We start from the raw sequence: 26,452 nt of genomic DNA, 5'->3' as shown, positions 1-26,452 counted from the left end.
ACTTGATGCTCAATTTTTTCCACAAAATTAAACAATAATCTTTGATAAAAATGAATACAAATTCATTTTATCGATAATTTTTGCAGTTTGTTTGATAAAACATGAAAGCTGTGTCAAACAAGAATATGAACATGCACTTGTAATTAATAACTGGTCAGCACAGTTTAAATCGAATTCCAATCTTATCAGCATCATTCTGATTGCAAAACGAAAAAAATCGTCGCTGGCAAAAGTGCAGCGTTAATGAAAAACCGCGTGTTTCTCTTCGTCAGTGGAAAAAAGGGGCGAACGCGGGCAAATAAAAAGTTTCTGGCGAATAAATCCTGATTGGCCGCAGGAATAATAATTTATTGGAGCGTGCTGAATGGAAAAATAGCTGACGGTGTGGCGGCTGCGAAAGAAGAGTGGAGGAGTGCATTTTTGTTTAATTACTTTCGCTTCTGGCCGCCGCCGCTGCCAAGGGAATGAAAAAATAATGGGAATCGCCAGCGAAGTCTGGGCACGTCACCGGTAATAAGGGCGTAAAAGCCTCGCTCGCCCTTAAAAAGATGCCAATTGTAATGAGAATAAATCGCTCGGCCAGCATCATGCGAGAGCAACCGACTTCCGCCGCCGATTTCCACTCGTGGCTCTCCTCGAGTCAATCTTACAAATTACTCTCTCCTTGCCTCGACCTCCGGAATCAAAATTAACTGGTCTTTCTCTCGCACTCTGAGTTTGTGTGCGCATTACCTTCCAACCTCTCTTTTAAATTAGATTCCACTAATCATGATAAATCACGACTGACGCACGCTCGACGCCAATAAATTATATTATAATGTTAATTAATTTAGCTGAAATGAAACCGACAAAGAAAGAGAAAATTTAGGGATGAAATTTTTGTACTTGTTCATTCTTACAATAAAAAAAGACGACAATATTAAAATTGTGGTATACAAAATAAATAAGTGAATAAGGCAAAACCTGAAACTGTTCAAATTTAGAAAAAGCATCAATTTACAGCTGATATATATATTGCAAATAATAATAGTCTAACTTTGAAACCAGGAACGACAATGGTGCTAGCGGAGCAAAAATTTTGCTTAACTGCCCCCTGCCTTCAAAACTCGCTTTCAAGCACAATCAAAATCAGCGGCCTTTCACGATTTTCCGTGTACTCATGAAAATGTGAAGCGAAGCATTAAAAACGCACATTTTTTATTATTAGCGGGTACGCGGGCTGAGCATTTGGCTGCGAAATATTCTGGCCGTGCGAGCACAAATGTAAGCGAAAAATTAACTTTTGAATCATAATAATAAAAATACAGGGACGCACGTACCATAAATATGATTTTTGCCAGGCAAGCTCTCTGGCCGAGCGCGAGGGAGGGAAATGGCGAAAAAATCACATTTGCGTAAAAAACGGTCGTGTTTTCTCTGCGCCTCTAATTTTTTATTACATTCGGATAAAAATGAGTTAGGCCGAGCGGACGCACTCTCAGCAGAAGCGGCGGGGGATTTTTTTTAAATGTGCATAGCTTAATTCGTAGATGGACTGACATGTATTAATATACGCACGCTGTGCTGACTGTAATGTTCATTTTATATTTCGCATCAAAATCCGGGCAGCCACACCGCCGGCTGGCTGCAAGCACAATCATGAGATTAAACATTTCGCGTTTCGTATATTTTAATTCCGTACACATATATTCACGGGCGAATGCCTTTTTTAAATCCTTTCGCGCTAATATAATACACACACGTGAGCCTGCGAGAGTGTTCGGAGTACGCATTATTTTACAAAAATTAATCCATTCGGGGTTTTGTCAAATGGAATTGCGCGGGGAAATGTCGCGCGGTCCAATTTTCGTTATCGCAATTACCGCTAATATCCAATTTTTCCTTTATTTTTATCCCCGTCCACGCAAATGGAGTTTGGTACCAACGTAATGCTAGCAGTCTTAATCTATCGCTGACATTACAAGTAAAATTCAAAGTTAAATAAGGCTCACTTTAAATCATATTAATGCATTGTAAATCGTAAATTTTAGTTTTTATTTTGTTGCTGCTAAAAAGGGTTTTTTTTTAATTCGACGCTATGCCAAAATCAAAAATTGCTAACAACACATAAATTTTCAATGATAAATTATAATTATTATGAACCAAATAGTGAAAATCGCCAACTCTTACATCAAATTTTAAGACAGGATTTTGTAACGTTCATAGAAAATTTCATTTTTAAGAAATATTACTCAAAATATCAGGGCCGAACGGAGTCGTACTTCGCGCGCCCGAAAAAACAAGTTCGCGAGCGCCACCTCGTGGCGCTGAGCGAAAGCTGTTAAGGGCCCTTAGTGCCTATCCTTTAGTTAGGCGAGGTATAGGTTTGAGTGCAACGATTGGCTTCTGGGCTGAAACTTCGACGTAATTGGCCAAGGGGACTGGGATGATCGACTTCGCATCCGTCGACAAGCATTTTTATAGCCATTCAGCCGTGGATACGGCCGAAACTAAGCGTAAACGTGAAGAGGGGCGTGTGCATCAGTGAGCCTGCAGATGTTTGTTTACATCGTTCATTCGCCCCGATTTCGGCTCGGCAAGACCGTTAACGAGTCGATTTCGGCGCCGAAAACGTCGGCAATTAAGTGCCGACGTTTTACCGACAGGGTACGGCGTTTGGTGTCGGCGTTATCTCCTGCAAGTCCGTGGTAAATATGGTGAATATGCAGTAGTAAACGTTATTTGTGCACTCTCAGCCACAAACGTGTGTCCCTGCTCGTCTATATTTTAATTTATAACTGCTCTTTCAAGCTCTGCCATTCGATCTTTCTTATGGCAGTGTGATTATAATTTGGCTCGCTTTGAATTTGTTTTCTGACAGTCTGAAAAATCGTTGATTATAATTGTGTACATCATGCGAGAGTGCACCTCGATTGAGGCTCATGCGAAATGATATAGTAATATAATCCTCCTTATTATAAAGATATTATTATGATTATTATATTATTAGCATTTTCGTGAAACTCTGACATGCAACACTGACCGGCGAGGCACCATGAGACCAGGTGCCGGGGTCAACAAGTAAAAAACCACCATGTTACGTATGAATGAACCTTTTTGTCAATTCGTGCGCTGAGGGCACGTAAACTACTTTAAACTTAAACATTGCTTGCTTGTCGTTTAAGGAAAATGAAGGGCCAATATTCATACACGGTGGTTGTTTACTTGTCGGCCCCGGCGCCTGGTCATGACGCCTCGCAGGTTAGTGGCAGGCCAGAATGTCACGACAAAATTATTCAATAAATTTCCCTTTGAAAAATTCATGTGTGATAGCTGTTGTTTAAACAAAACGAATTAGTAAAAGACCGGCCAATTAAAGCTGTTGTACATATTTTAGGTCGCTGATTTCTTTCGCCGGGATGAAGCTTCATCGGGAATTTACGTTTACGGAGGACATCAACTACGGACAGGGGCAGCAGGACAAAACTGATCAAGCTGGAGGACAGAGGAGTGCCGTCCAAGCTGCAGCCTCAGGTGCAGCAGCTGATGAAGAAGACTCAGGCCATGAAGAAGGAGACTCTCCTCGAGTTTGAGCTCGTCCTGGAAAGAATGTCGCTCGGCAAGCTGACCCAGAAGCAGGCTGCAAGCGGCCAACTAGGAGCTGTCCAAACTGCAGGAATCCGCGCACGGAGACAAGCAAATAGCCAAACCGACATGATCACCAGCAGCAACACATTTTGCACCGTGATCCCCCACAGCGTTGGACTTCCAAGTCTCAACTAAGGAGCTCTGTGCGATTCGTGGTCGTGCCCTCTTGATAATAGTGCGATATAAATTTGACAGCCATGCCTTATTATAAGATTGTAATTTTTATAAATATTATAGTGTTGGTCTGAGAAATTTAATTAGTTGTATTCTATTGAGTTTCCCTTTGTTTTGATCTTTGAAAATGACGGAAAAAAGCTAGGCAGGAATTTTTTGGTCTATGGAAAAAATGAAGAATATAACAGTCAAATAATTTTGTTAGTTTGTTTGAATACTTAATATTCAATATTTTCTATTGTTCCAAACAGATGCTTTTTTAAAATATAACTTGATGTAGTAGTAGTACTTAATTTTTAAAAGGAATTTTCAAATATTAATTTGACACAAATTTTTTAGTACCCAACCTTGAATTTAACTAATGTGGAATTAATTAAAGTAAGACAATAATTCACTTTTTGAAAATTCGCAATATTAGGAATGCAAACATGAAATATTTTAATTTTTTATTGGTTCTCTCTGTAAAAAAGCAAGCAGTTTTCATTGAGTTGCTGATTCTGTTCTTGTTTTTGTGAAAATGACGGAAAAAACTAGGCAATTAAAAGGATTCTTAAAAAACACAAAAACAAGAACAGTGCGCAGATTCCTGCAGTTTGGACAGCTCCTAGTTGGCCGCTTGCAGCCTGCTTCTGGGTCAGCTTGCCGAGCGACATTCTTTCCAGGACGAGCTCAAACTCGAGGAGAGTCTCCTTCTTCATGGCCTGAGTCTTCTTCATCAGCTGCTGCACCTGAGGCTGCAGCTTGGACGGCACTCCTCTGTCCTCCAGCTTGATCAGTTTTGTCCTGCTGCCCCTGTCCGTAGTTGATGTCCTCCGTAAACGTAAATTCCCGATGAAGCTTCATCCCGGCGAAAGAAATCAGCGACCTAAAATATGTACAACAGCTTTAATTGGCCGGTCTTTTACTAATTCGTTTTGTTTAAACAACAGCTATCACACATGAATTTTTCAAAGGGAAATTTATTGAATAATTTTGTCGTGACATTCTGGCCTGCCACTAACCTGCGAGGCGTCATGACCAGGCGCCGGGGCCGACAAGTAAACAACCACCGTGTATGAATATTGGCCCTTCATTTTCCTTAAACGACAAGCAAGCAATGTTTAAGTTTAAAGTAGTTTACGTGCCCTCAGCGCACGAATTGACAAAAAGGTTCATTCATACGTAACATGGTGGTTTTTTACTTGTTGACCCCGGCACCTGGTCTCATGGTGCCTCGCCGGTCAGTGTTGCATGTCAGAGTTTCACGAAAATGCTAATAATATAATAATCATAATAATATCTTTATAATAAGGAGGATTATATTACTATATCATTTCGCATGAGCCTCAATCGAGGTGCACTCTCGCATGATGTACACAATTATAATCAACGATTTTTCAGACTGTCAGAAAACAAATTCAAAGCGAGCCAAATTATAATCACACTGCCATAAGAAAGATCGAATGGCAGAGCTTGAAAGAGCAGTTATAAATTAAAATATAGACGAGCAGGGACACACGTTTGTGGCTGAGAGTGCACAAATAACGTTTACTACTGCATATTCACCATATTTACCACGGACTTGCAGGAGATAACGCCGACACCAAACGCCGTACCCTGTCGGTAAAACGTCGGCACTTAATTGCCGACGTTTTCGGCGCCGAAATCGACTCGTTAACGGTCTTGCCGAGCCGAAATCGGGGCGAATGAACGATGTAAACAAACATCTGCAGGCTCACTGATGCACACGCCCCTCTTCACGTTTACGCTTAGTTTCGGCCGTATCCACGGCTGAATGGCTATAAAAATGCTTGTCGACGGATGCGAAGTCGATCATCCCAGTCCCCTTGGCCAATTACGTCGAAGTTTCAGCCCAGAAGCCAATCGTTGCACTCAAACCTATACCTCGCCTAACTAAAGGATAGGCACTAAGGGCCCTTAACAGCTTTCGCTCAGCGCCACGAGGTGGCGCTCGCGAACTTGTTTTTTCGGGCGCGCGAAGTACGACTCCGTTCGGCCCTGCAAAATATTACTTAATTTATTGTATCGAGAAATTGGGAATCAGATGGCAATTCAATTTTGATATGCTCAATCTCATTAGTTCAATTGAATTTTATTGATAGTTCGATTCACTTGAAAGAGCAAAACTTTTTTTATCGCAATAACGGCAAAAAGTAATGATCAGTAATCATTTTCACGACTGGTAGTCATAAACAAAAAAGGGTTCATTTTTTGAATCGATATTGTCATTTGAAATTAAATGATTTACCTATTCACCCTACACTTCTTCTACAACCGTTACGGCGCCTTTGTATCGCACATCAATTAGCGCCGTCTGCTGAGGGCCAGGTGATAACGCGCACATATATACGAGAATAATTTCATTTGCTGAGTGGTGCGGATGCGGATGATGAATTACTCATTGAACAGGCCATTATTGCGCACGTGAAAAGCCACTCCTTATGCGGGCTCATTAAATCGAAATTGTGCCGCGGGCAGGTGTAATTAAAATGCGTGCAACTCGGCTTTGTGAGTGCGCTGGCTGAGTCAGTCGTCGTCGGTGTCGGTCGGTCGCCAATGCTGCAGCCTGGTCTCATAGTCACTTCCTCGTGTTCGCAGGCCCAAGATGCGGAGAGCGGCAGTGCAGCCTCGTCCCCGAGGCACCCGATGCCCGCCGAGCCCCCATGCAGTCCACCGCTCACCCCGCAAATTCCCACCTTTCCTGGACTCAACGGTGACCTGGACGCGGCCAAACTGGCTGCAGCCGTCGCTGCTCAAGCTCATCTTAATGGTACAGGTAGGAATTTTTAGATTTGCGTAGGGGAAATCGAATGGAAAAATTCTAAGCAATCATTTACAATTTTAACAACCGCAAGCATCAAAATTTAAGCTGTGATTTATATTTACAGAATCATTGGAGAAAAGATTGGAGTGTTAATCTTAGTATTTATTGCTAGCCATGAAACATGTTAAATTTAAAATAAAATTCAAATGTTTCCCTATGGAAACAACTAATTTAAGCAAAATTAATCGTAACATTAATTCTTCAAGCAATTCGTACTCTTGGGAAAATATATTTGTGTAAATTCAGATGATAGTTATTTGGATTTGTGAATAAAGCAATGTTCTTAACCTTCTCTAATAGTTTTCATCTCAACAGTGGCAAGTCTGGCGAATTTCCAAAACCTGGCCGGTCTGCAATCATCCCTGGCCAACGCGCCTCTGAATCTGACGATGAGTTCGTCGCAACACCAAAGCAATTCTCAAACGCAGCAACAACAGCAACCCACCACCATGCCCCAACTGATTTTGGCCTCAGGGCAGCTGGTCCAAGGCATTCAGGGCGCGCAATTACTCATCCCTACCTCTCAAGGTTGGTCTTACGTCCGACCTAAAGGGCAAAATCACTTAATTGTCTCAATTCACAGGCTTGGCGACGCAAACGATTTTAGCCATCCCTGTCAGCCAGTCACCTGGCAGTCCGTTAATCCCTTCGTTAGTGAGTAGCCAATCACCCCTGCAGAGCTTGACTCAACCCTTACAGCTGGCCACAGGCGCAGGTGGTGAGTATTGAAAAATATAAAATTACGACCAATTCGATTTTATTTTTCAATAGAAAAAACAGGCATAACTTCTGCCAATATGCATTTTCCGCTTTTGAAAACAAACACTAATAAGCTAACTGTTTGTATTATTTCCTGGCATTACCTGCGATTGCGAATACCTGAATGCAGGAATTCCAGCCAAGCTGTTGAAAGGAAGGGGTGTTTGACGTAGCGCAATTAAAAGTTCTGCGATCGTGGGTCGAGCCAGACTGTGCCGAGTTCCAGCTAGCTGTCTGTTGTTGTGTGGTGTGTGAAACTATAGCTAAACACTCATTACAGCCAACATCAGCAGCCATTTTTATTGTCCCTCCACGTATTAATAATGTGCGCATTAAACATTTGAGCGAGAAATAGAGAGAGGATGATTATCCTGCACGAATTGCGGCGCCGACGTAATAAACATAATTTCACGATAGCAGAGAGCTAATTTTTGCCACGATTACAATACGAAATTGCACACACACGATATATGCAGTTGAACTCATTTTATAATAGCAATAACACATCACGCAACTCACCGAGCTGGATCAAATATGCATGTATAATAATATGTACATTCTCTCTAACTCACTATGGTCTCGCAGTAACAAAAATAACAACAGAACTGCTAAATACACACAACGCAGTCGCTGGCCGCTATTTGCATTCTCATATTAGCAGTATATATATCGTGTTGGAAATTAGCCACTGTTTGGAAACGGGCAATTAATTTCATTATATGGTTGGGTCAAATTTTTTGCGCAATTCTAATAATTTAGCAGAGAGACCATAACAATAATCTGAGTTTGTTCAGCACGCGTACAAGAACAAATACAGAAAATAGACACTCTCACTTTGAAAAATATCATTTAATTTTCTATCACAATAAGTTGCTTAACTCCATGTACCATTGCTATTAATTTTATGGCGTTTCCCAGAGCATTTTACTGGCTAATTTAACTCGAAGATACATTAGCAGGTGACAGTTAAATGTCAAATCAAGATAGAGATCACATTATTTGTCGTGCGTGCCTTGATTTCATTTGTGTCTGCTTGAGTTAAATGAACGCCTCGTTTTGCTGCATAATGAGGTGTGTTGCGTTCTGTCAAATTTACATGGATAGTATTATTAATCACGAGACGGTCGGCAGCCATGCAAATAATTTCTAAGAAGGGCTGAAAACAATGCGAGTGAATAATGATCGTGATCACATCCTATATAATGGAAATACGCCGACCGGGCTGCTGCTTTATAAATTTTATGGTGATTAAGAACACGGCTAGAATTACGGCCGTGCTATCTCGCATGCAAATCAAAAATACGTGCGATGAGTGTGCCGTGTGTGTGTACCGAGTTGATGTATAATTGCATACAAAGATGATTACGTGATAATATGGCGTTGCCACGCCAGCCGCGCTGATCTTTTTTGCCCATCATAACTAACTCTAAACAGCACTTTTCCCGACGTCATACACGTGTTTAATGAGTTTTCCAGCCTCACGTAATACTAAACATGTGAAATGCACTGTTCTTTTTGTTTCTGATGGTTTCGTTAATCCGCAGCACTCCGCGCGCACTGCTAATGAAAAAACTTTGCTCATTTTCAATCATGCAATTTTGATCGTCTTTGCTTAGCGCAGTGTTTTAAACTTGGCGGATTTTTAGATAAATATCGGTGAAGGCTTGTCAAGCAAAACTGAGCGTGTGCGGAAAAGTAATTGAAAATAATCTGAGTACATCACGCGTGACATGCAATAAATTTACACCTCACCAACTATGTACTAATATTTTTTTTAATAATTCGGGACCACTAAACTAATTTCAGGAGGAACCTCCAGTCCACCCCTTAGCAGTTTAGCCCTGAATTCGCAGCACCTTTTGAGTACAGCAGCCCCAGGATTGGGTCTGCCCCCGCAGCTGATGCCGCAACCCCTGGTGGCCACCAGTAACGTGCCCTCCAACAACAACACCTCCATCTCCAGTCAGTCCATGAGCAGAGGGTCGGCGTCACCGCCCAACCACAGATCGCACCCATACTCGGTAGAAGATAAATTAGTACACCATGTTGCTAAATAATAAAAATAAAATCGTTGCAGATACCGGAAAAGCACCCTAATGGCGCCCTTAATGGAACTTCGATGAACACAATCAGCCGCCTGGCCAACGCTACTGGCCTCACAGTGACGCCCACACAAAGTAGAGGTGAGAAATTAAATTACAATAATACAATACCACGGTTTAAAATTACCGTGAAAATATTTTTAAAATATGCAACCTGCAGGACTTGGGAACGCAACGTATTGCATAACCTTTAAACTAGAAAGGCGCTATTATAGTTAGAAGAACAAAACACAAACTAACTGTATGTATAAAAAGGAGAGCTTGAATTAACCAGGATTGAAATTTCAGCTCATTCTGTGCCATCGTCACACCACAAATCAAGCCCCCTCTCCGCTCAGCAGCCGCAGCCCCCACCTCAAAACCAGCATACCTCGTCGCACCAAAACGGCAGCCTCAGTCCCGGCGCCCTCAGCCCATCGGCCCTCGACCCACTAAATGATATGAGTAAGTACACAGCAGCCACTCCACACTGAGCAGATTTCCTAATATCACTAAAAGGTCACTTTGATGACATTCCAGGTCAGCCGACCATAAACCAGGCAACAGGGAACGTCGTGGACGGTATTAACCTGGACGAAATCAAGGAGTTCGCCAAAGCATTCAAACTGAGAAGGCTGTCGCTGGGTCTGACGCAGACGCAGGTTGGACAGGCCCTGAGCGTCACCGAAGGACCTGCCTACAGTCAGAGCGCCATCTGCAGGTACGCGTTCTGTACAAGTGCTCTGTGTCTACAGACTGCATTTGTTAAAAATGTCTTTTCTTTCCTGAGTTTTATTCAATGAGCTGTGATTTATTTGGATTCGAGACATCTTGTTTGTTTTAACAAATGATGGTTTTTGTGTTTGCAATCTAACATAATACTGGCAGCTCCGGTAAAAAATGTACTCACCTTGATTTTTACCGGAGCTGTGTTGGAGCATTTCTGTTTTGAGTAATCTGTGTTTTATAATTTTAACTGACTTCACTGAAATAGCATAATGTGACAAGTTTGAAGTGTTGGTCACAAAGTTTCATCAGTGTGTTGTTCATGTGTGTTTTATTTTACTGTTATCAACATTTTTCGTTTCCATTTTTAATCTCTTTTGTAAACACAGTCAGTACAAAGCAAAGGGCAACTTTATTGTTTTTGACCGCAAGAAGTTAAATTTTGCCTTGAAGTAAGTATACAACCATCTGTGCCTGTTCAAAATCGCAATATTCTCTCAATTTTTCTGTACTAAAAGTAGCTGGGAACAAAGCAATACGTTAACTTTAATTTTCGGTCACCCCATTCTCTCGCAGTACAAAAATAAAGTTGCCCTTTCAAAATAAATTTTCTAATGATCAATAGAGTAATTGTTGGTTGTTCTTTTCTTCCCAGTGCCCTGGCTACTCAGATGTACTGTACTGCTGCTCAGATTGCGTCCCAGCAACAAGCTATGTAGGTGATGTTTTTATTTTTCAGCATTTCTTTCGCATTTCCTTTGCGCAAGCACGGCGGAGAAATGATCGGACGCGCTGCCAAATCACTTTCTCCGCCTGTGCAGTAAATAATTTCATCTTTAGCTTTCCAATAAAATTTGATTTTATTAAGTTTCTTCCGAGCACTCTACTACTTAAAAAAGCAAAATAATTACGCAGCACCAGTGTCATGGTTACTTTATAACTCACAACGTTTTTCAATCACTTTTGAGAGGAACAGTTCAGCCAGGGCATTGGTTTTAATATCGAACGTGTCACCCAGCATTTCACAAAGGAGCTTTTGCATGTTTGCATGGTTATAAATCAAATTCATGCAGGTCAATTATTGTTTCATATGCATGGCGAACTGTTTGTTGTGTGCCTAATTTTGTTCTCCAATGAACTCTTTCAAATTACTTTCAATGAGCAAGGAAAATTCACAAGGCTGATCATTTTGCAAATGGTTTGTGGCAGGTTTGAAAAACTTGACATCACCCCAAAGAGTGCTCAGAAAATTAAGCCTGTCCTGGAGAGGTGGATGAAGGAGGCTGAGGAAAGGTTGGCACATTTATCTAACTCTTAGCCTAAAAATATAATTAGTAGTTTAGAAACTTGGGCGAATAAGACTAATTTTTAAAAGTAATTACAGGTACAAAAGTGGTCACAACCAATTGACAGAGTTCATTGGAGTGGAGCCATCGAAAAAGAGGAAAAGAAGGACTTCATTCACACCTCAAGCTTTAGAAATACTCAATGTTCACTTTGAGAGGAACACTCATCCTTCAGGTAAATATTTGGAACGATTGCGAAATTAACATTACTGGAACATATTGATTCTATGATTTGAGTATAAAACCTCAAAAGTTTTGAAAATAAACAAAATATTTTTTTATTTATCATAAGTATATATCAAACTTATTAAAATTGCAGGTGCAGAAATTACAGCTTTGGCTCAACAGTTGGGCTACGAGCGAGAAGTGATTCGAATTTGGTTCTGCAACAAAAGACAAGCCTTGAAGAACACAGTGCGCATGATGTCAAAGGGGGTTGTTTAATTTCCGCTCGATTCAGTTCTAGGGACCAAACGAGGAAAGCAGAATATCGTGACAAAACTGCTTGAAGTACGTTGTACAGAGCAAAATATCGCGTGTGTTTAGAAGAGAGACAATCAATGTGCATCAAGAAATACCAGTGAAGGAGAATCAGCAACAAATAATATATTAAACATACTTCTATAGACTCTTATTGATATTAAAAAGATGGTGTAATTATTATAAATTATAGATTCATGTCTCAAAGACAGAAACCACTCAAATCTAGAAAAATAAATCATATTTGAAGAGCATTTAAGAACATGCATTTTTCTTACAACACACAAAATACTCTATGCGCGTTTGTTGTGTTTAAAGATTGTAGAAATATATTAAAAGGTAATGTTTTAGGCTCGAGTGGCAAAAGTTCAGCACAGTTTATAAATTTTTGAATGTTTGATCATCAAGCTTTTGGTATTACGAAAATGTGAAAAATTCCACTTGCGTCCTTTGCATGAAATTTTGCACTGAGTATGTAGAAATGTAAATTTTAACAATGCAATCATTATTAACTATCACAATTTGGAAATGGATCGTTTATCAGGAAGGCGAAAAAGCGCAGATCCACTTTTTATGTAGGCCACTGCTTAAAAGAGTGGCTGAAACCAGAGTTCCTAAAATTTTGTAAATCGCAGTAAAAAAGAGAGCATGCCAGATAATTTATATTTCTTAAAATGAAAGAGGTTGATGTAAATGGAGGAATTAAGTTGTAGACTAGTCTTATGTGTGATTTGAAAGTGTACATGTGCAGCAGTTGATATTAATGATGTCTCTTCAATGTGAATTATAAATAAAATGTCTCCAAGACAAATCTAGGTAGAACGGACAAAAAATCCTTTTGACTTCCTTATAGTGAATAATTTAATAATACGCTTTAAGTACGCATGATTTGATTACATCATATCAATTAAATATTAAACATCACATATTTTTTCGTATAATTCAAATATATAAAATTAAATCTCATCTACCCAATATGATTGGATTAACAGATTTTAACAGTAATTATCAAAATCCCAACAAACACTTAGCCCTTCAAAATAAAGGGAGTACACAGGAAATTCATAATTTAATGAGTTTATACGGGAGTACTTACCACTCAGCCTACTCTACCAACACATCTGATACAAAGTAGACCATAGTATTGTTACAATTAACCGTGGAGCATAACTTTTGTGATTGCACACAAGTGTAGCCACTCTAGTGTCGCAAGGAAAACTGCTGCGTTCAACTTTGAAAACTAGACTGACGCCAGACTAGATGTTTCTAAAAAGTGTAAAATGGCACCGTTGCTAAACAAGCGAGTGAGTTCGTTTGCGGCCAGCGTCATTCTCATGCTATTGACAGCGGTCGTTCTTTATGGCCGAGCTAAGATCACTGAAATACTGGTGCGCCATCGCGTCATCAGCCGACATCCTCAGGGCCGGATTGCAGACCAGCAAGTGCTGTTAGCAGTTAAATAGTAATAAAAATAGTTTAAACAGTATTTAGTTGGCACAAACCTGCAGAAGGTCGCGCCCTTTGGAGCTCAGTTTTGGCACCACTTGAGAGAAGCTCATGCTTGGGTGGTAGATTGGGAATGCTTTGAAGTCCGGCAACTGGGTCACACCGGGCCATGTGCTTTCGGTTGGAGTTCCAAGCAACTTGAAAATTCGTTTAAGCTGGTCGTCGACGTCCGAGCCAGGAAACAGAGGTCGACCAGCATTGGCCAGCTCTGAAAAAATACATTTTTTAGTTGCATATATATGACATTAATATAAGTAAAAAATTAAATGAGTTCCAATTTTTAATAATTGTACAACCGTTTGTGGTGATTCTACCCACTACTTGATACTAGAAGCTTCCATACGTTTCCCAAAGTAAGTTCCAGAATCTCAAGCTCCAGAACATTTGATTCCGACTTTCTCTTACCAACTTTAATTAAATATATTATAATTTAGAGACACGTTACCTCTCCAATTATTTGATGTAATAATGTGAAGTAAATTCTAAAATTAAAGGGAAGGATCTAAATCAAGTGACACCCCCCTTGGCAAGTGGTCTTCAGATTTTGATAAAATTCGGTGGAGATGTTGCCCTAGGGGACCTAAGTTGAACCCTAAAATATTAGGTGAAAATTCCAAAAATTGCCCATTTTACAGGGGTTCAAAATTTGAGATTTTTGAAAAAGGTGATGTTTTCGGCGATTTGTAACTTTGACTCTGTTTGTGGTAAACACAAAAATTTGGTATCCAAAATAATCTACGTTTAATGCCAAACAACTTCCCCACGACGACCAACTTCGTACGTCAAAGGTCAAGGTCACTAAATTCGGGTCAAATTTTTCAAAAAAATCCCACATACCCTAGTACATAAAATTTTGAAAATTCAAAATAGCCAAAATGTGCCTCATATTCATGGTAACAACATATAAAAAATTGGCGAGACTTATTTTTTTCTTTTTCGAGATATTTTGAATTGAGTGTTAAAAACCGGTGTTTTCCGGGTCATCTGATCGCAAATAAAAACACGTTTTCCGCTTAATCTCAGCTTCTATGGGTCCGATTTAGAAAAACCGCACACCATTTGATTCGTAATGACCTCCCCTAGGTAATGCAAGGGATCATAAGGGTGCCCATCCCCTTCGAACCCTTAACCACCCCCTGGAAATCCGAAAAATATTTTTTTTCAAATATTTACTCTCTAACTCGATTAATTAAGTAAAATACTAATCAAACATGTTTCAAAATAATAAAAATATAAAATATTTTTATTTACTTTGTAGAAAAATAACTTTAAAAAAGTAAAATTGCTAATAATAGAATAATTCATGTTTATTTTAAATATATAATTATTTTGGGTTTTTGTTTATTCAAAATAGCTGATTTTTTATTTTTTTAAATAATCTTAAAATATATTTTATATTCCAGAGTGTTCTTGTATTATTATAAATAAATGCAACCATTACTATTTGTTAAACCATAAGCATTTGGTGAAAATTGTGTGTTTAACAAATTATTGGTATTGGTTGCATTTCTTTATATTTATAATGAAACACTCTAAAATATAAAATATATTTTAAAATTCTTTAAAAAAAATAAAAAAATCAGCTATTTTGAATAAACAAAAACAAAAAAAATATATTTAAAATAACCTTAAATTATTTATTAATAGCAATTTTACTTTTTTAAAGTTATTTTTCCACAAAGTAAATAAAAATATTTTATATTTTAATTATTTTGAAATATGTTTGATTAGTATTTTACTTAATTAATCGAGTTAAAGAGTAAATATTTGAAAAAAAATATTTTTCGGATTTCCAGGGGGTGGTTAAGGGTTCGAAGGGGATGGGCACCCTTATGATCCCTTGCATTACCTAGGGGAGGTCATTACGTATCAAATGGTGTGCGGTTTTTCTAAATCGGACCCATAGAAGCTGAGATTAAGCGGAAAACGTGTTTTTATTTGCGATCAGATGACCCGGAAAACACCGGTTTTTAACACTCAATTCAAAATATCTCGAAAAAGAAAAAAATTAGTCTCGCCAATTTTTTATATGTTGTTACCATGAATATGAGGCACATTTTGGCTATTTTGAATTTTCAAAATTTTATGTACTAGGGTATGTGGGATTTTTTTGAAAAATTTGACCCGAATTTAGTGACCTTGACCTTTGACCTACGAAGTTGGTCGTCGTGGGGAAGTTGTTTGGCATTAAACGTAGATTATTTTGGATACCAAATTTTTGTGTTTACCACAAACAGAGTCAAAGTTACAAATCGCCGAAAACATCACTTTTTTCAAAAATCTCAAATTTTGAACCCCTGTAAAATGGGCAATTTTTGGAATTTTCACCTAATATTTTAGGGTTCAACTTAGGTCCCCTAGGGCAACATCTCCACCGAATTTTATCAAAATCTGAAGACCACTTGCCAAGGGGGGTGTCACTTGATTTAGATCCTTCCAAAGATAAACCCTATTTCATTCCAAAAAAATGCAGAGCAATAAATATGATCAAAATAAACTCCAAATTGCGAATGAAGTTCAAACAATAGATTTCACCTCTTGTTGAATTTGAAAAAAATAAGTAGTTGAGTTACTAGTGTTTCATTAAACCGAAACCTACTCCTACAACTGGTGACCACCGACGTGGCGGTCTACAGGCCGCTAGCTCTGGTCGAACTGAACACCCGGCCTACCCTGGAACCCGAACAGCCTCGACCAGCAACTCTAGCTGTCGCTTCAGACTGACCACTGATTAGACATTGCCGTTACGATCCCAAGATGACCACCCACCACTCTCTTTACTCCTTCAAACGACGCTCGGACACCTGCTGACCTCTCAACCAAGCTAAAATGTGCTGCTAAAGCTCAATGCTTGCACTGTGGCTGAATCTAGAGACTGATTTTTCTCACAAATTTAAGTATTTGTTTTCAATCTACATTATTTGCCCTCGTAGGTGCATACAATTCTTCTGTGAATCCAGGTCAATAAACCTATCATTATTTGCCTAAATTTCTCTAATCCAAACATTTTAAAAGCAAAAAAACATGTTAAGAGAGGAGGATTTGGGAAATTAAAGTAACTGGCGTGATTCTTACCAGCAAATATGCATCCTGCCGACCACATATCAATGGATGTGGTGTAGAGTTTTGCTCCAAATAGAACGTCTGGCGGACGGTACCAAAGGGTGACAACTTCGGCCGAGTAGCACTTAACGGGAATACCAAACGCTCTAGCAAGTCCAAAGTCGGCCAGTTTCAGCTCGCCATTCTATGTGATCAAGTTAGCGCGATATTGAAGTAAGCACAGATTTTTACCTTATTTATAAGCAGATTTTGGGGTTTGAGATCACGGTGAAGAACGTTGTGGCTGTGGCAGAAAGCTAGTCCTCGGAGAAGTTGATACCTGATGAGTGAGATATGATCTTGAGTTTTCGATTTAATCCTTTACAAAAGCCTTACATAAAAGACTTGACCACATCTGGGTCTATTTCACCGTTTAAGCTGTCAAAATACTTTTTCAGGTCCTGATCACAATGCTCAAACACCAGCGTCAACTTTTTATCGCTGTGAAGAACATCGTACAGCCGGACAATATTCTTGTGCTTTAGTTCTTTTAAGAGGCAAATTTCCCTGAGTGCTGAAGAAGGAACACCCTAAAATAATGAGTCAGCTTGAGAATGAAATTGAAAATTGCTGTGTATACATTACCTCATCATCATCGTCTAGACGAACTCGTTTTAGTGCAACGATTTCGTGTGTCTCCCTATTTTTGGCTTTAAAAACGGTGCCGTAGGTTCCTAAAATAATTAATGATTTTTAATTAAAGTAAAATCATTTCTAAGGTCCCTTTATTTAGAATTGCACCCAAATTGATGCAAATTTCGCGGTGATACGTTTAATTTTTTAAAACCATAAAAGTGTTCGATTTTAGTCGAGGAATGCCTTGATTCTGAGAGCTTAAACCACTCACCTTCGCCGATTTTTTCTAGCTTTTCGTACTTTTGCATGTTTGAACTTCAAATTAACAATAGATTTGATCGACCTTCACTTCACAGCTTCATAAAACAGCGCCGGTTCGAAAGAGAGCTGTTCTACTTTCAAAATACTATGGATATGCGGTAATATTTCATGTCCTTAAAATATTAAATCTGTTGATGGTCACTGAACACAGGAAAAACTGGAAAACTTGAAAGGTCAAACTAGAGAAAACTCGCAGGTTCTGTTGACTTTGAATGATGGTCTAAGCGTCTGGCTAATGTTGATGTTCGTGACGTCATCGACCAGGTGCCCGCCGACCACGCCTACTCACTCAAGCGCTGGGACCGCGGGAATGGAAACCTTTCAGCTTCCAAAGTATTCCAAAAAGTAACGTAATATGAGTTAAATGGGTAAACGCTTTAAAATTTGTATGTATAACAAACAATAATTGGCACTGGAAGCTACCAAAGTCATATATCAAAATTTGAGAACAGCAATAAATGAATAATGCTATTTGGGCAAAATGCATAAATTAGTTTGATTGATATATTTCACGTTCGTGTTTAATATGCTTTTTCACATATTATTGTTAATTATGATGTACTCTTTCTCTTGATATGTTATATATGATTTAACAGGCACCACGTTGAGGGTCAGCTAGAATTGACCAGATATGTCCAGTCCACTGCCTGTGTTAAATCGATACTTAATTTCTTTGGGTGTCCCTATTTAAACGAAAGTTTGTAATAATTGTCAGTTTATTTCTCATTTTTAAGCATAATTATTTGAGTTTTTCATGGGGAGAGATATTAAAATTGTTTAGCTTTGACAGAAGATATCAAACCTGTCTCAAAATGATGCTAAATGAAATTTTGCATGTCAGCTAAAACTTTTACTGGAGATAATCACAAAAATTATTACTTCTAATGCCACAAACCTTTTTATAATCTGGTGAGTGAAAACTAAATTACGAAATATTAGGTGGGTTTTTTGATAGAAAATATACACTATTATACTCTTAAAACTGCCTTCCATCATTTATCCGTAATTTTTTGGGAATTGAATGGAAAAAAGTTTGTCTGAAAAATATATATTAACTGTGGTGTTGCATTATTTTATTTCAGTTCGTGTGAATTCTCAACATTATTTTAATTTTAATATATATAGGGGACTCACACTTCTCACTCTGATGGGAAGATTCAATGTTAATCCCTATCCTAGCGAGAAGTGTGAGTTGGCCGAAAATGGTGAGTCTGCACTGCCATAATGTTCATTCATATCACTATCATTAAAACAAGCATAAATTAAACTAACACAAAATTGAGATTCTTTTACAGTTTTCAATGGCAAATTCGTGCGTTAATACACTATTATATAATTATACTGACTATGAAGTACGCTCTGCTTTTAGTCAGTGGAGGTATGGCTGGCCGGCGCAAATCTCGCTGCCATTCAACGCTCGAAAAGCATCAATCACAAAAAGGACACTGGTCACGCATGAGAGGACACCCTTCCACATTCCATAGCGCACGATCTATAAAAATTTGATATTTGAAAATATGCATGCAGGCTACGCAAGTTGTCGATGTGGATTATATATAAATTTATTTACTGGACTGAATCCTTCACTTACAATGAGTTCTCTTGGCTCATCGTCCCAGAACCGCAGGCAAGCAACGCCAGATGCCAAAAAGAGGCAGGAACCTACCACACTGTACAAAACGTCCTGACAAAGCCAAATAGTTATAAACAAAAATTTATAATCGTGTTATTTGTTATTTGGCTCTAATTACTTACAACATGACTCGGTAGAGGCGTTTTTATGCATTCAGCGAATGCCCCTCCAAATTCCACAATCATCATTCCAACAAACGTGACGGACAAGAGCCAAAAATGGTCCACGTCGGCAGGCTTTAAGCTCATTACATGCAATGTGAGGCACGACATGGTGAACGCCTGCAACAAACACGATCATTTTGTTTTAACAAGAGAATATAACGCTATGATATGATATATCACTTTTCACAAAATAAAAACTTAAAAATTAATAATAAGAAAACAATATTAGCTTACCAACTACGCAATAGCACTCTCTATCAACTATTTGGTTTCATTTAAGAATATGCATCATGCTGATGACCTGGTTAATCATGCATCAGCTGCTGCTGCGAGCTTTTTTCTCTTCTTTCGATAAAAGTAAAAATGTGTCAACACGCCACTCTTTATTTGTCGACAGAAGTCAATACGCTATTCAGCATCATTACTCAAAAGTACAGAAAGAGAAGTAATGACGATTATTTCCTTCTTGCAGCAGTCAGCAGCACGAGGAATAAAGAGAGACACACCTGGCCTGAGCAAGGTCGCACACTCTCTCGATATCGCGGCACCAACTTCCAGCTTTTTGTTATTAGCTGGCGCCTCGGCTCTGTTTCCAGGCGTGCGTGAGCGCGACGAGAGGCGATCGAGAGCAAATTCTCTTGCGACTTGTCAGTCGGCAAGGCACTCGCAAATCATCTCATCACTCTCGACGCAGGTGATGCAGCTCTGATGGTGGTGCACTCCGCACGGTAAGTGCCAGCAATCGAATTTTCGATCTACATTCACCTCTCGTTATGGAGTGGAAAGGTGTCTTTTGTTCAGGGCTAGTTTGAAGAAGCACATGGATATGCACAGTTTTGAAAGCAGGAAATGCTCTCGCGGAAGGCTGCACAGACGTTCAATGTGCGATTGAGATGTTTTTTTAACCATCGTCAATGTCTGGTTATTCTGCATTCCAGGGCATTAAAAATTTATTGGTTTTAAAATCGTGTCACGGCTCACGAATTTTTTTGCTTTATGCAAAGCAAAATTACATCATGAAATTTGCTTTATCGTCATTTGAGGTATTGAATTATATCTTAAATATTTGAAATAAAACATTTATCCAATTTTAAAAATTTACAAAAGGAAAAAAAGCAATTTTACTGATCTTATTTGCTATAATTTTTAATAAATTCAAATATCATAATACTTAAATATCACAATGCTTAATAAATTAAAATTTATGTAATTTTAGTGATCTTTACCATGTTTGTAATGCTGTATAATTGTTACGCTGTTATTTTGTATTTTGTCCTAAAAATGGTTTACTAATTTACATTGGCGAAGATTGAGCATAATCGTTCTTTTTAACTTATTAATTTTGAAAAAAAAAATATTATTTCATCATTGATATCAGATATTAACTCATATTATAAAGTTCAGCATGGAAACACAAAAAGAAGGTAGAAATAAATGGAACGTGTTACTTTACCATTACCAGATACTCCTCTCATGAGATTTAAACATAATCAATTAAATTAGAATTGGGATTTTTTATTTAAATTGAACAAATTAAACGATAATCTTCTAAAATAAGCAATTGGAGTGGAAAATGGAGGCTGATTATCTTTTTTCAAGATAATTTCTTTCCTAAATCAAACGCAGCTCTACTTAGTTTTATTCAAAAGCATTTGCAAAATACTGGGCTTTTATCAGAAAATGGCCCATATGTTTATTGTAAGACATTTTCGAAGTTTACGTCCATCTAATATAAAAGTTAAGAGAAAATTCGTCTACGTTGTTTATTGATTTTTACGTAAAGTCCGCAGCGAAATCGAAATTTTAAGTACTCACAATCTCCAAAATCTTTACGAAAGGTAGCCGGCAGCAGCGGGCCATGGCTGGTGAGCCGCGAACGGGCAGATCTTAACCCTGAGAGCAGCACTCGCCGACTGGAAACGAGCAGTCGGTGGGACACGCAAAATAGGCATGTTGACCCTCAGCGTGCTCACCTCTGACAACCAAAGTCAAGTGAGACTCTCACTGGATCAGTTCGCACGGGATCTTGTGCACGCGGGGGCACGCAGTCGAGTTATTATATTGTCAATGGGAAAATAAATCTGTGTTTACTGCGAACGCATTGGCTTTGTGTTCATACACGCTCGGTTTTCATTACTCTCGCTGGCCTACTTATATGCGCCTCTAGATTACAACTATTTGCACTCTGCGGACTATGACATTGTGCAGAGACGAACATTCATTGAGAATCTTGTTGCTTATTGGTCGTTAAAAACTGTACACATTCATTATTATCAATGCCAGCAGGTCTCGCACCCAGCGAAAAGAGACAGTTTTTTTTTTAAATAGAACCAGGAGTTTGCGTAGGTGTTAAAAGCTCGTTAAAGATTTAAAGGTGTGTAAACTTTATTTTTTTCAGAAACACGTAATATAAAAATCAGATTTCTTACTGAAGTAATATTAGCTTTCAGCTTAGCAGACTTACGTTAGACATGCATTTTTGTCAGAGCTCTGTGATGTAATCTCAGTCAATGTAGTTTATCTTTTCAACATAGCTCTCTATTTTGATATAATATAATTTCATCCAAAGATCATTGCAGAAGTTTTAAAACGCCTAAACTACTAGACACAAGAATTAAAGATTTCCATTCCTTTAAATATCATCCATAAAATTTTCCACTTCTCAACAGTTTGTAGTGTTTGTACCAATAAGTATTGTTTGTGCAACACGTGAAAAGTTAAAATGCAAAAATATTTCTGAACACGTGATAGTTTTCGCTCATTTTTTTTTCTTTAAATTTCTAATCGCGGAAAGTGAAGACAAGGTCGAGCAGGAAAATAACTGCATTGATGATCGAAATGGAGCCCTTAGCGATTCCAATGTTCTTCTTGTCCTTATCAATGGTGATCCACTGGTTGTTGTAGTACTGGATGGTCATGATACCGCTGGTTGCGAACAGGGCCACGGCGCACAGGCTGTAGAACATATCCTGAAATTGAAAGCAAACAATTGATTAGTTATGACAATAAATTGAATAGCACAAAATCTTCTTAGGGATTGAAAAATAGCAGGTCGAAAATTTATAATTTAAAGTACGCAGCCAAGTGATATTTTAATTTCAAAATATTTGAAAACTGTAATAGTTTATTGCGAATTGAAAATTTTTTCGTCATTTAACTGGATGGAAACTTACCACACGCTTGGGCATCGGCTGTCCAGCAATGATGCCTGCAAAGATACCAGCCAGGATAATGACGAATCCACCAAAGGTAGCTGAAATGATCAAGTGGGCATGGAGGTCGGCAGCCTCAAAGCTGTGGTAGTGCAATCCAATAAGGACGCAGGCCAGGACCTGAAATCGAAATTTTTTATTAGATTTTATGATGATGGCATTAAAAGTTGATTGTTTTGTTCATTCAGGTGAACGATGATGATGCATTGCAAAATTGCGAGTGCCGCGGCGTGATCACTAAAATAGGCAGTTCAAATTAGGCTCGTGTAAGTTCCCACGCGGTGGAACAACTTGTGGGGTATCCTTGGGCGCGTCGCTGTGCGCGTTATTTACAATAGGAACTTGAATTTAAATATCTTTTGTATGCTTGTGACACTCATTTATCAGCTTTGTTGTGTAATTATTTGATTGCCAATATGACCAGCACATTTAGTCTTTTCTCAAAAGTACAAAGGCACACACACAAATTGTTTAAATTGAACCAATGGGGTTCACTAAAATTCATCACTCATCAGCCAAAATTTTTTTAAATAATACTAACCAGTTCGATGATCTTGAGGATGGATACTCTGCTCATTCCAGCCATTTTTCAGATTGGTTGTGAATCTGTAAAAAAGCAAATAAGTATATTACGATAAATAACAAGATATAATTTGAATATTAGGTTTTATTATTATTAAAAAATCAGTCAACTAAACACACAAAGAGTGCCAGTTGAATTTAGTTATAGGGCAGATTTATGTAGTCAAAGAGATAGATCTGATTCTAACTATCGCTCTAACATGTAAAGATCTTGGATGTATAGTATACGCTAAAAATGTTTTACTCAATTAGCTCAAGACAATGCGGCCCGCGCCTATCGTCATCAGGCATTCCAACTGGGTTAACTTGCTCACTCTCTTTCTGATCTCATCTCCACCCAAATGCCTTCCAGAAAAGTTGTTTCTGTCATGGTTATTGCGTCATTGAATTAGTATTCCCTGTGCCTCTCAAAGCGCGCTGCTTATAAAAAGATGACGTCAACCCGCACCAAAAGAGCAACGCGCGCACACACGATTAAACTTTCGATAAAAGTCAGTATACTGCACTTTGATTTCACTCGGGCAGTGAGGAAGAACGAACTTTGCCATCAGACAATTAAAGAAATCAAACTCAGCAATAATTAAAAGCAGGCGATGAAGATGTGAAAGTAAATCCTTTTCAACGTGTGTGCATTCAAGCTGGATCCACTATATCCACTTCAAAGAATAGGTTCAAAACAATTTTCAGGTTTTATGAGAAAAAATTCCTCGGCGGTGTCTGCCTTGAGAGTTGTTAAATTGAGAAAAAAGTGGCCAATTATGATGCCTCTTCGAAGGCCTCTGCGGTCTTTGGCAACCAACGAAACACCCGAAACCAGAAAAAAAACTTTCACTGATTTTGTGAGCGATTTTGTAGTGCTATGCATTTGACGCTCAATCGAGAAACATTGCCGCCCCAACACGCCGAGCGACTTAAGTTAATAGCGATATATACGGGCCAGTCTTAAAATAGAGCCACAAAAACACAATTTCTCACAGAGCCATCATCTGCCTGTAAGATATTCACAGCGCACGTGCCTCCGAGTTGTTCTCAAAGTCGCAACGCTAAAGAAAATATGCATTCCGGACCATTGTTTATTTTCTCGAAAATATTAGCTTGTAAATATTTACGCAGTGTGTCAGATTTGCGATCGGTGTGATTTGTGGGCCCGACGTGACGCTTTATTACGATTTGGGGCTACAAACGAAGTGCAGGGACTCAATTTGATGCTTTGGGAATCGCCTCTGAGTGTGTTTGAGTAAAAGGCGCTAGACGATTCAAGGCGTGGCGGGGTGCGCGGGTGTCACGGTCTATTTTAGCCTGTTCATATAATATGCTATCCTTTTTAACTCGGAAGATTTTTAGCTCAGCGTACGCGACTTGTCTGGCAGCTGCTTCACACTTCCTTCAAGAGCCGTTGCAGGATAGCACAATGAAAAGAACAGAGAATGAGAGCTATTTGCATTAAACTCTTCATACTGAGAAATAATGCTCTCGTGACCAGCGAGCGTGCGAGGCGGTGACATCATCATAACAATTTGTCAGCCTTGAAAGAGGCGAAAGATGTGCTTGCTTTTCTATAGCAGAAAATCATAATTCGCATCAGTAAACAGTTTTAAACTAGCAGGAGTAAAACATTTTTATTTTCTTCCTGCGCATTTTAATTTAATACCTGTTAATAACTCTCAAGCTGTGTAGATTTTTTTCGCTTCTTTCTTTCGTCTATTGGGGTTATTTACATTAAAGAATCAAACAAAATTCAACAACTGAGAATTAAAAATTAATTATTGAATCAATCAGTTAAAAATCTGAAACATGACGCATTAAAATGATTATAGGGGCCAACAAAAGTGGCAAAAACAAATAAGCAATATGTATTGAAGTGCATGAAATTTTGGCCGATTGTTACTAAACATTTTTTATTGTTGTGTTGTTAATTGTTTTATTGCATGCTTCTCTAATTGGTTTGAGAAAGTCAAGTTAAAAAACCCGAAATTTTTCAGCGGAAAGTGATGGCAACCGCACCAAGCACTTGCTTGCAAATAGTCCTAATCAAACCACACAAAGGAGTGACTCTGTCGAAGCATTTCGACAAAAACGTCACTTTGCACAGCCAGTTCCAGCTCTACGCCGATCTTCTGGAGGCCGAAAATGACACAACCACCCTCGTGTTAGCACTAGCAGCTTTGAAGGACGGCGATATAGTCAAGCTGCTCCCCGACGAGAACCAGCATGGGAAAAACAATAGATTCACCGTCGTGTCAAACGTGTTTCCAAGCCCTTCGGACCCAACGCAAGCAGAGCAGCTCAAGATCACAGTTAACGATAATTTTTTACGCCGCGCGATGAGACAAAGCAATGTGAACAGCAAAATCGACTTTGAGGCCCTGGATGCAATGAACGTCGAGTTCAAATACTGTTCGGTGGACGAAATCAACTCTCTAAAATTAAGGTCGAAAGAACGGAAAGAGCTAAGGGGGCAGTTGGCGCAGTTAGGGATTGACACGCCAGGGAAAATCGTTGATTTCCTGCAGGACTACGAGCAGGCAAAGAAGCATGACGACTGGCGGGCGGGACGCAAAGACCTGCTGAAAGTGACCAGAGAGCAGGTGAGAGGTAGGAAGAAGCAACGGCAACAAAAGCAGGAGGAAGAAAACGAGGAGGTCAGTGCTGGACAGGGATTCTTCTACGATCTCGATGGACGCAAGCACTTTGTCCTAGACAAAAACAAGGAAGCCAGGAAGAAAAGGGAGGAGAGGATGAACAGCAAGTGGTGGGTGAGGCTGTCCAAGCCGCGAATCAGAGCGAATATGGACCGGAAGGAACAGGAGGGAACAGAAGATGACGTTGAAATTTGCGTTGAACCAAATAGTGGAGAGCAAAAGCGATGAAATCATTTAACAATTTTAAATAAAATTTCTAATCATCCCAAAGTAAAAATTACGTTTTTAAATGATTAAAATATTTGTGTTAGGATGAGTTAAGATATTTTCAGCTAATTTATTCCAGAAACGTCTTTAATTGTAAATGACATTAAAAGCGGTGGAGTGGATTGCGTAAAATTCAGATTAGCATAACATGTGTGAGCAGTGAAACTCTTCTCCTATTCTCTAACGCAGATAGTGCATGCCTAAAGGAAATTACTCATTCCAGTTGCGGCGCAAATGCATGGGAAATTTTTATCAAATAACGCATCGCAGAGGAAGAGCGTTCCGCGAGGAGTGGGACGTGCGGGAGAATAATTATGTTTAAATAATCCGGCGTTGTGGGAGCAGCACCAAAACATAGCACACAGCGGGCCCTTGATGACCATAGAATTTTTATTTTACCTCCCCCATTCTCATTCTGATGTGGCAAGCG

The 26,452-nt window shown here is 38.9% G+C and overlaps 5 protein-coding genes and 2 long non-coding RNA genes across 7 annotated transcripts in view; 3 read left to right on the top strand and 4 right to left on the bottom strand.

Annotated features, from left to right (window-relative positions):
* The window catches only part of pdm3 (pou domain motif 3), a 73,827-nt gene extending 61,548 nt beyond the window's left edge, over positions 1-12,279 (top strand). Inside the window, exons 4-14 of the mRNA XM_065482982.1 lie at positions 6,400-6,577; positions 6,926-7,153; positions 7,209-7,343; positions 9,191-9,405; positions 9,462-9,567; positions 9,775-9,930; positions 9,985-10,186; positions 10,847-10,906; positions 11,401-11,484; positions 11,576-11,712; positions 11,857-12,279. Coding sequence (XP_065339054.1) covers positions 6,400-6,577; positions 6,926-7,153; positions 7,209-7,343; positions 9,191-9,405; positions 9,462-9,567; positions 9,775-9,930; positions 9,985-10,186; positions 10,847-10,906; positions 11,401-11,484; positions 11,576-11,712; positions 11,857-11,981 — 1,626 coding nt within the window. The 3' untranslated portion in view covers positions 11,982-12,279. The remainder of the gene's footprint in view (positions 1-6,399; positions 6,578-6,925; positions 7,154-7,208; positions 7,344-9,190; positions 9,406-9,461; positions 9,568-9,774; positions 9,931-9,984; positions 10,187-10,846; positions 10,907-11,400; positions 11,485-11,575; positions 11,713-11,856) is intronic.
* Positions 2,241-3,884, top strand: LOC135940615 (uncharacterized). Its single transcript, XR_010574901.1, has 2 exons — positions 2,241-2,687; positions 3,377-3,884. It is a non-coding gene; the product is annotated as an uncharacterized LOC135940615 (long non-coding RNA).
* LOC135940616 (uncharacterized) lies at positions 4,233-5,803 on the bottom strand. The gene is made up of 2 exons (XR_010574902.1): positions 5,356-5,803; positions 4,233-4,666 (listed from the first exon to the last, which is right to left on the bottom strand). It is a non-coding gene; the product is annotated as an uncharacterized LOC135940616 (long non-coding RNA).
* A 581-nt stretch (positions 12,280-12,860) lies between the features above and the next one.
* Cdk5 (Cyclin-dependent kinase 5) lies at positions 12,861-17,785 on the bottom strand. Its single transcript, XM_065482987.1, has 7 exons — positions 17,473-17,785; positions 17,211-17,299; positions 16,962-17,155; positions 16,818-16,905; positions 16,599-16,770; positions 13,520-13,731; positions 12,861-13,462 (listed from the first exon to the last, which is right to left on the bottom strand). The coding sequence occupies exons 1-7, from the start codon at positions 17,507-17,509 to the stop codon at positions 13,355-13,357; spliced, it is 900 nt and encodes a 299-aa protein (XP_065339059.1). The 5' UTR covers positions 17,510-17,785; the 3' UTR covers positions 12,861-13,354.
* A 793-nt stretch (positions 17,786-18,578) lies between these two features.
* On the bottom strand, positions 18,579-21,527 carry LOC135938931 (uncharacterized). Its single transcript, XM_065482989.1, has 4 exons — positions 21,135-21,527; positions 19,278-19,436; positions 19,114-19,206; positions 18,579-19,014 (listed from the first exon to the last, which is right to left on the bottom strand). The coding sequence occupies exons 1-4, from the start codon at positions 21,177-21,179 to the stop codon at positions 18,892-18,894; spliced, it is 420 nt and encodes a 139-aa protein (XP_065339061.1). The 5' UTR covers positions 21,180-21,527; the 3' UTR covers positions 18,579-18,891.
* LOC135938928 (mucin-2-like) overlaps positions 19,898-26,452 on the top strand; it is a 26,893-nt gene continuing 20,338 nt past the window's right edge. The window contains exon 1 of the mRNA XM_065482985.1: positions 19,898-20,047. The gene's annotated coding sequence lies outside the window, so the exon portion shown is untranslated. The remainder of the gene's footprint in view (positions 20,048-26,452) is intronic.
* Positions 21,680-26,452, bottom strand: part of LOC135938932 (uncharacterized) — a 5,186-nt gene continuing 413 nt past the window's right edge. The window contains exons 2-4 of the mRNA XM_065482990.1: positions 23,073-23,137; positions 22,493-22,651; positions 21,680-22,288 (exon numbers count right to left, since the gene is read on the bottom strand). Of these exons, the coding sequence (XP_065339062.1) occupies positions 22,100-22,288; positions 22,493-22,651; positions 23,073-23,117 (393 nt within the window). The 5' untranslated portion in view covers positions 23,118-23,137 and the 3' untranslated portion in view covers positions 21,680-22,099. The remainder of the gene's footprint in view (positions 22,289-22,492; positions 22,652-23,072; positions 23,138-26,452) is intronic.

The sequence above is a fragment of the Cloeon dipterum genome, chromosome 3 (assembly GCF_949628265.1).
Source record: "Cloeon dipterum chromosome 3, ieCloDipt1.1, whole genome shotgun sequence".
Classification (NCBI taxonomy): Eukaryota; Metazoa; Arthropoda; class Insecta; order Ephemeroptera; family Baetidae; genus Cloeon; species Cloeon dipterum.
The sequence above is the reverse complement of the archived record's forward strand: the minus strand, read 5'-3'. Positions and strand labels throughout refer to the sequence as shown.